The sequence below is a fragment of the Hemiscyllium ocellatum genome, chromosome 17 (genome assembly GCF_020745735.1).
Source record: "Hemiscyllium ocellatum isolate sHemOce1 chromosome 17, sHemOce1.pat.X.cur, whole genome shotgun sequence".
Classification (NCBI taxonomy): Eukaryota; Metazoa; Chordata; class Chondrichthyes; order Orectolobiformes; family Hemiscylliidae; genus Hemiscyllium; species Hemiscyllium ocellatum.
Genome location: NC_083417.1, coordinates 4,076,595 through 4,085,015, shown reverse-complemented (window position 1 = coordinate 4,085,015; position 8,421 = coordinate 4,076,595). Strand labels below are relative to the sequence as shown.

The following is an 8,421-nucleotide window of genomic DNA, read 5'->3' as shown; positions in this document are numbered from 1 at the left end:
TGCCTCATTAGTTGATTAATTCTATACCAGATCACTTTGATCTCACAACAGCATTGTGTCTAATGGATTTTAAAGGGTTAAATTATGACACCAGGGCAGTCCAACTTGGCTTGTGTAACCTTGAGTTCAAAAGCTGTAGTGATTGTAACAAGAGGGTTAGTCCTGATGACGGGGTTATGCCCGAAACGTTGACTCTCCTGCTCCTCGGATGCTGCCTGACCTACTGTGCTTCTCCAGCAGCACACACTGTCAACTCTGATCTCCAGCATCTGCAGTCCTCACTTTCTCCTAACAAGGGGGTTAGTCAGGTGGCCCTCGTATGAGTACGCTAATTGGGTTTTTAACCTCGTCCAATAAGGGAGCCCTGGCTGACGGATGTAAACAGGAGGGTCAGAGATTCTGCTCACTCTGAGAGCTGACTCTGCAGGAGCTGGGTCTGTGTCAAAGACTCTTCATGTGTAAATAAAGGGGGACTTGGTGACAGGATACCGACCTCTGGGGAGTTATTTCATGAATCTTTGGAATTACATAGTCCAGAAACTTGTGGATCATTGGGATTATCTACTCAGGGAGTTGTGAATGCTCTCCCACTGAGTATATTCAAGACTGAGAGACAAATTACTGGTGTCAAAAATAAGCAAGTGTAAAAAATAAACAGGAGGGTCAGAGGTTCTGTTCACTCTGAGAGCTGGCTCTGAGGAAGCTGGGTCTGCGTCAGACACTCTCCATGGGTAAATAAAGGGGGACTTGGTGATGGGATACCAGCCTCTGGGGAGTTATTTCAAAGATGGGACCCCTTCCTGACGTGTTTCGTTGTTGAGAACTGTTGATGTGTGCCGATAGACAATTGCATCGCTCTGTGGGTTGGATTGTGGAATGGGGAAGGGGTAATCTCAAAGGTTCCCTGATATAAGTCCATTCCAAAGCACAAGAACAAGAAACTAGAATGTAACTCCCATCAAGCAATGAATACAGCCCCACCCTAACCAACCACCCTGGTTTGGGCAGGAATGGAGGTCCCACTGAAGGTCGCGATGGCCCCCTGGCTAATGAGGTGGTGGAATATTCCTCAAACTTTGTTTCATTATCTTTGCAGTGGGATAGAGATCATAATGTCATCAGAGAAGTGGACTATGGGAGTGGGAGATTAAATAGTAAATTTAGTCAAAAGACCATATTCATTTGTTGAAGGTAGAAAGAGCTTTACTCTGTATCTAACAACGTGCTGTCCCTGTCCTGGTAGTGTTTGATAGGAGACAGTGTAGAGGGAGTTTTACTCTATATCTACCCTGTGCTGTCTCTGTCCTGGGAGCGTTTGATGGGGACAGTGTTGAAAGCTTTTTTCTGTGTCGTGCTGCTGCTTCAGGCAGTGTAAGAGTTAAGGTTTTGAGAAGTCAGTGACAGAAACAACATTCCTGCTGTGGGAGTGTGTCTGATGAAGAGGCCATTGTTTGAAATCATTCAGGGTCAGTAATCATATTGGTCATTCATTAAACAGCGAGCAGATCCAGTCAGTTTGTTCATAGTGAAGGTGGATCTCCAGGAGTCTGTGCTAGGCCCTGAGCGACATTCCTGTATCACACACTGAACGGAGAAATGGCCTGGCGCTGGTTCTTAGTCCTGCTCACTGTATGCTTGGCTACTTTGTGGAAGAAGTCCTCAGTTACAGTCAAGTGTTGGAAAGGTGAGAGCAAGAACACATTGCAAGAATTTCCATGTCTGTCAGACTTTCCGTGACCTGTCACATCCCACACTGTCTCTGCTTGGCTTTCTGCCCAAGAGTTAGATGGTAAATACAAGTTGGTAGGTGCCAGTCTAAGGGCTGGTTGCCTGCTGGATGTGGGTGAGGGGATTCAGAACTTCCGATGTTGCACTGCCAACGGGGGCAGTGGTTTTAGTGTGTTTTGTAAGCAGGAGATCTTGAGTTTGAACCTCTGAAGCACCTTCTGGAACAGTGGTACTGTTACCCCATGGACCAGAAGATAAGATTTAAGTCCCTCACCTGTGCCTGACGTGTTTCTGAACAGTGTGATTAAAGATACCTGCATTGATTTGATTTGATTTATTATTGTCACGTATCAAGATAGAGTTATAGAGATGTTCAGTGAAAAGTATTATTCTTGTTACCAACCAGGCAAATCATACCTCACATAAGTACATGAAGATAATAGAACTGAATACAGAGTGTTACAGCTACAGAGAAGCTGCAGCAAAAGATCTACTCTAATATGAGAGGTCCATTCATCAGTCTGAAAACAGTGGGGAAGAAGGTTGGTTTGTCTGATGGACTGGGCTGTGTTCACCCCTCTCTGCCGTTTCTTATGGTTTTGGGAAAAGCAGTTGACAAACTGCAAACCTCTCCCATTCTTTGTGTAAAAAAGTGCTTCCTAACGTCTCAGTGGAATGAGACAGAGGGTGGGTATTATCTCCCTTGTTCAAAAGGCAACTTGATGGAGGAAGCAATTGAACAACAATTTGCATTGTCACAGCAGCTTTAACATAGTAAACCATTGTAAGCTGCTTCACGTGAACAAGAAACAAAAACTGAACATCAAATTACAAAAGGAGATATTTGGACAACAGATCAGGAGAGTTCAAGCAGCATTTTCAAAAAGAGAGTTGCAACTTGGGAACTCCACAGTTTGTGGGACATACATTTGTGTCTATAATGTCTGAATTGTTTCACATTTGAAACTATTTAAATTCATTCATGGGACTGTCTTGATCCTGCTGTAGGTTGTCACAAAGCTGGTCCTTTTCTCAAGGATACTGCGTCCTTGGTTTTCTTCAGAACGGTCATAAACAGGTCAGGCTCCATCAGACTAGTTTGGTACAGGGATAAAAAAGGATTTTGAGAAGTGTCACACAGCTCGATCTTTCTTTTCTAAAGCTGTCCTTGGCTCAAGGAGACTCTGTCCTTGATTTTTTGTCAGAGGGGTAATAAACCAGGCCGGGCTCCGATCAGTCTGGTTTGGTGCAGAGATGGAAAGGATTTTGAGAGGCCTTTTGATTATATGTAAACAGATGAGACTTCAGGCCAAAGTGGTCATGTTTTAAATATGACGTGTATAATAGAAGGGGATGGGTCAAATCTGAAAGCTGAGCAGTTCAATCCAGAACTGGTGAAGGAGTTTCAGCAGTGGGCTGTGTGGAAGTAGGCTGCTAGACTCTCTCCTTCTGCCATTCTAACTTCAACATGTAAGCATTTGTTTCATTTTTTACTATTGTGAAGAGGTTTGCTCATTGGGACAGTTGTGTGTATGTTCGGAACAGCATAATTAAGTCCAATTTGGATAGACTTGAGTTCTGTCTGGGTTCTTTATCCTGTTCTTTGTATATCATTGTGTAATTTTGTGAGTAAATTCTTGTTTGTTTTAAAACCTTGTAGTCAACCTAGCTACCTCACTCTGGGTAATTTTCACTGTACACTTAAGGAAACCAATTCCAAAGTTATGGTCTGGGCTGTCTGCTTAAGAACGTTTTGAGTGGTCTGGCTTAGTCTATAACAAGGTAGACACACATCTGGACTGGGGGACTGCTTCAGTATCTGAGGAGTCACGAATGGTCCTGACCATTGTGCAGTCATTGGTGAACATCCCCACTACCGATAGAGGGAAGGTCATTGATGAAGCTGCTGAAGATGGTTGGGTCTAGGGCACTACCCTGAGGAACTCCTGAGAGATGTCCTGGAGCTGAGATGACTGACCTCCAAAAACCACAGCCATCTTCCTATGTGTGAGGTATGACTCCAACCAGCGGAGAGCTTGTCCCCTGATTCCTATGGATTCTAGTTTTCTGAGGGTTCCCTGATGCCACACTTGGTTGAATGCAGCCTTGATGTCAAGGGCTGTCCCTCTCCCCTCCCCTCTGGAATTCAGCTCCTTTGTCCATGTTTGAACTAATGTTGTAATGAGGTCAGGAGCTGAGTGGTCCTGTGTATCACTGAGCAGGTTATTGCTGAGCAGGTGCTGCTTGATAGCAGTGTTGATGACACCTTCCATCACTTTACTGATGATGGAGAGTAGACTGACGGTGTGGTAATTGGCTGTGTCAGATTTGTCCTGCTTTTTGTGTGCGTGACATACCTGGGCAATTTTCCACATTAGGAGAAAATGAGGATTGCAGATGCTGGAGATCAGAGTTGAAGAGTGTGGTGCTGGAAAAGCACAGCCGGTCAGGCAGCATCCGAGGGGCAGGAGAATTGATGTTTCAAGCATAAGCTGTTCTTCAGAAGGTCTCCTGACGAAGAGCTTCTGTTCAAAACGTCTAGTCTCCTGTTCCTTGGATGCTGCCTGACCTGCTGTGCTTTTCCAGCATCACACTCTTGACTCTGATTTTCCACATTGTCAGCTGGATACTGTACTGCAACAGCTTGGTTAGGGGAGTGGAATGTTCGGGAGCACAAGTCTTCAGTACTATTGCCGGAATGTTGTCAGGGCCCACCACCTTTGCAGTATCCACTGTCTCCAGCTGTTTTTTTGACATCACGTGGAGTGAATCGAATTGGCTGAAGACTGGCATCTGAGCTGCTGGGGACCACTGGAGGAGCCCAGGATGGATCATCCACGCGGCACTCCTGGCTGATGATTACTGCAAATCCATCGGCCTTCTCTTTGCCCTGCTGTGCTGGGCTCCTCTCTCATTGAGGATGGGGATATTTGTGGAGCCTCCTACTCCGGTGAGTAGGTTAATTGTCCATCGCCATTCATGACCAGATGTGGAAGGACTGCAGAGGTTAGATCTGATCCGTTGGTTGTGGAATCACTTCGCTCTATCACTTGCTGTTTATGGCGTTTGGTACACAAGTAGTCCTGTTTGGTAGCAGGTTGACACTCATCTTCAGGTATAAAATCAAAAAGAACTGCGAATGCTGGAAATCAAACACAGGAACAGAAATTACTGGAAAAGCTCAGCAGGTCTGGCAGCATCTGTGGAGAGAAATCAGAGTTAACGTTTTGGGTCCAGTGACCCTTCCTCAGGACTGATGGTAGCTGAGAAAAAGTTTTTTTTTGTGCAGGAGACAGGGGGGAGTTAAGGAGTAAATGATAGCTGGAGATAGGCCTGAAAGAGAGAGAAGAACAGCTGAACAGATGAAGCAGTGGACAATGATCAGCCTGGGAGCTGCTAGTGGGGACTAACAGTGGGCTGTATGTATTAGCAGACCATGTGGTAACAAGGCCTGGTGGGTGGGGGTTGGGGTAAGGACATGGGGCATGGTGCCTCAGGCCTGAAAATTGCAGAAAGCTGCAGAGTTCCCAAATGGTAAACGAGGTGCTGTTCTTCCAGCCTGTGCTGAGCTTCACTGGAGCACTGCAGCAAACCTGAGACAGAGATGTTGCCCACAGAACAGGGTGGGGTGTTAAAGTGGCAGGCAACTGGAAGCTCAGGGTGTTTTTTGTGGGCAGAATGTAGATGCTCTGTGAAGCACTCTACACTTTGTTTCCCCAGTGTAGAGGAAACCACATTGTGAGCAGCGAATGCAGTGGACCAGTTTGTGGGACGTGCAGGTAAAGCACTGCTTGACCTGGGCCCTTGGATACTGAGGAAGGAGGAGGGAAATGGGCACATGTTACACCTTTGGCGGTTGCAGGGGAAAGTGATGGAAGTAAAGGAAGACTGGGCCAAGGTGTCCCGGAAGGAATGGTCCATGTGCAAGTCTGACAGGGGAGAAGAGGGGAAAATGTGTGGCATTCAGTTGGAGGTGGCAGAAACGGCGGCTAGTGGTCTTCTGGATGTGGATACTGGTGAGATGGTAGGTAAGAACAAGGGGAACCCTATCACTGTTGTGGGAGAGGGAGAGGGTGGAAGAGCAGGAGATGGTCAGACACAGCAGAGGGCCCTGTTGACAACGATGTTGGGGAATCCTCAGGTGAGGAAGAAGTGTGAGGACGTATAGCCCAGGTAGCTGTGGGAGTCAGTGGGTTTGTAGTGGCTATCAGTGACTAGTTTATCCCTAGAAAGGGAAACAGTAATGTTGAGGAAGGGAGGGAGGAGTTAGAGATGGACCTGGCGAAGGTGAGAGCAGAGCGGAAATTGAAAGCAAAATTGATAAACATTTCTCATTCTGGATGAGAGAGGAAAGCTGTGCTAGAGAAAGAGTTGTGGGAAGGGTCCTGGATTAAGCAATGTTTCACGTTCCCTGTGAAGAGACAGAACTGGGGCCCATGCGGGTGCCCACAGCAGCATCTTTGAACTAAACCGAGTGAGAGGAGTTAAAGGAGAAGTTGTTGAGAATGCGGACTTGGCCAGTGGGAGGAGGGTGGTGCTGGAAGGGAACGATTCAAGCCTTTTCTCCAGGAAGAAGCAGAGAGCCCCGAGGATCACCCTGATGAGAGGATGGACGTGTGAAAGGATTGCCTGTCCATGGTAAAAGGGAGGCGGCTGGAGCCCACAAACTGGAAATTCATTTTCACATAAACATGGTGCTGCTCCTGGCATACCCCCCTGCACTCTCCATTGAACCAGGGTTGGTCCCCTGTCTTGATGGTAATGGTTGAGTGGGGGATATGCCAGGCCATGAGATTATGCTGGAGTGCAATTCTGCTGCTGTTGGTGACCCACAGCGCTCCATGACGCCCAGTCTTGAGCTGCTTGATCCGCTTGAAGTCTGTCCCATTTAGCACGGTGATGGTGCCATACAACACGATGGAGGGTATTCTGAAGGTGAAGGTGGGACTTTGTCTTCATAAGGATTGTACAGTGATCACTCTTACCGATACTGTCAAGGACAGATGTATCTGCAGCCAGCAGATTGGTACGGATAAGGTCAAGTATGTATTTTCCTCTTGGTTCCTTCACCCAGTCTTCCTTCGCCTCAGACCCAGTCTAGCAGCTATGGCCTTTAGGATCCTGCCAGTTCGATCAGTAATGCTGCTGCTTAGCCATGCTTGGTGCTGGGACAGTGAAATCCCTCACCCAGAGGACATCTTGTGCCCTTTCCACCCTCAGTGTATCCCTCGTTTTGTGGGATGTGGGTGTTGCTGAACTGGGCCAGTATTTATTGCCCATCCTTAGTTGCCCCTTGAGAAGATGGGGGTGAGCTGCCTTCTTGAACCATTGCAGTCCATGTGCTGTGAGTAGACCCACAATGCTCTTAGGGAGGGAAGTACAGACTTTTGACCCAGAGACACTGAAAGAACAGCCAATATATTTCCAAGTCAGGATGGTGAGTGACTTGGAGGGGAATGTGAAGGAGGTGGTGTGCCCATGAATCTGCTGCCCTTGTCCTTCTAGATGGAAGTGGTCATGTGTTTGGAAGGTGCTGTCTGAAGATCTTTGGTGAATTTCTGCAGTGCATCTTGTAGATGGTACACACTGCTGCTACTGAGCATCAGTGTTGGAGGGAGTGAGTATTTGTGGATGTGGTGCCAATCATATGGGCTGCTTTGTCCTGGATGGTGTTGAGCTTCTTGAGTGTTGTTGGAGCTGCCCCCATCCAGGCAAGTGGGGAGTATTCCATCACACTCCTGACTTGTGCCTTGTAGATGGTGGACAGGCTTTGGGGAGTCAGGAGGTGAGTTACACGCCCAGTATTTTTAACCTCTGACCTGCTCTTGAAGCCACTGTGTTTATGTGGTGTGTCCAGTTGAGTTTCTGATCAATGGTAACGCCCAGGACGTTGACAGTGGGGGATTCAGTGATGGTAACATCATTGAATTATTCAACATGGAGGAGTACTGATTCATCAGCAAAGGCAGTACTTGGTCATCAGCAGGAGGATTCCTTGCCATGTTTAACCTGAAGCCATGAGCCTTTATGATGTCTGGAGTCAATATTGTTGTCTCCCAGGGCAACTCCCTCCTGCCTGTACACCACTGTGCTGCCAGCACATCTCCATTGAGCATTCTGAATCCTTCCAGTCTAGTGTGATACCACACCTGTCAAAGAGCAACAAGCATCTCTCTCTCTCCAATGCGAAGGAACTTTAATGACACCTCAAATAACACAGACAATCTTTCCAGAGTGGCCCCTTTCAAAATTGGCCAACCCAGGTGATTCCTATCCCACAGCCATGTCAATTGGAGGGAGATCTCTGACTGTCTGCCCAGCATTAATGATGACCTTTGCTGTAAATAACTAACTCGCTCTGTGTTTATCTTGCTCTCCATTCAGTTTGCAAAGTTTGCACTTGTTTCAAAACCAGCTCACTCCTGGGGTTTCAGAACAAAGGTCCCAAACAGAATCCAGGGCACAGTGCCTATCTCCCAATCCACACTTGGCTCCTAGTATTCTGTTAGCCTGCAGATTCAAAGAGATTTAAATCAAGAATTATCAACCTGGGACTTGGTATGTTGACATGGCATGGTCTGGTTCCCAACCCCCACTCCTACAGTTTGCAGAGACGGACTAAATGACAAATCATGTTCCACTCATGTTTCTCTCCCACAAGAATTTCTCCGAGCATCGTCCCAGGCTCAGCCA

At 47.1% G+C, this 8,421-nt stretch overlaps 1 protein-coding gene across 2 annotated transcripts in view; it reads left to right on the top strand.

Moving 5' to 3' along the window:
• The first annotated feature begins 308 nt into the window (after positions 1-308).
• The window catches only part of LOC132823626 (carboxylesterase 5A-like), a 47,558-nt gene continuing 39,445 nt past the window's right edge, over positions 309-8,421 (top strand). For both annotated transcript variants that reach the window (XM_060837561.1, XM_060837559.1), the window contains exon 1: positions 309-1,684. In XM_060837561.1, the coding sequence (XP_060693544.1) occupies positions 1,597-1,684 (88 nt within the window). In that variant the 5' untranslated portion in view covers positions 309-1,596. The remainder of the gene's footprint in view (positions 1,685-8,421) is intronic.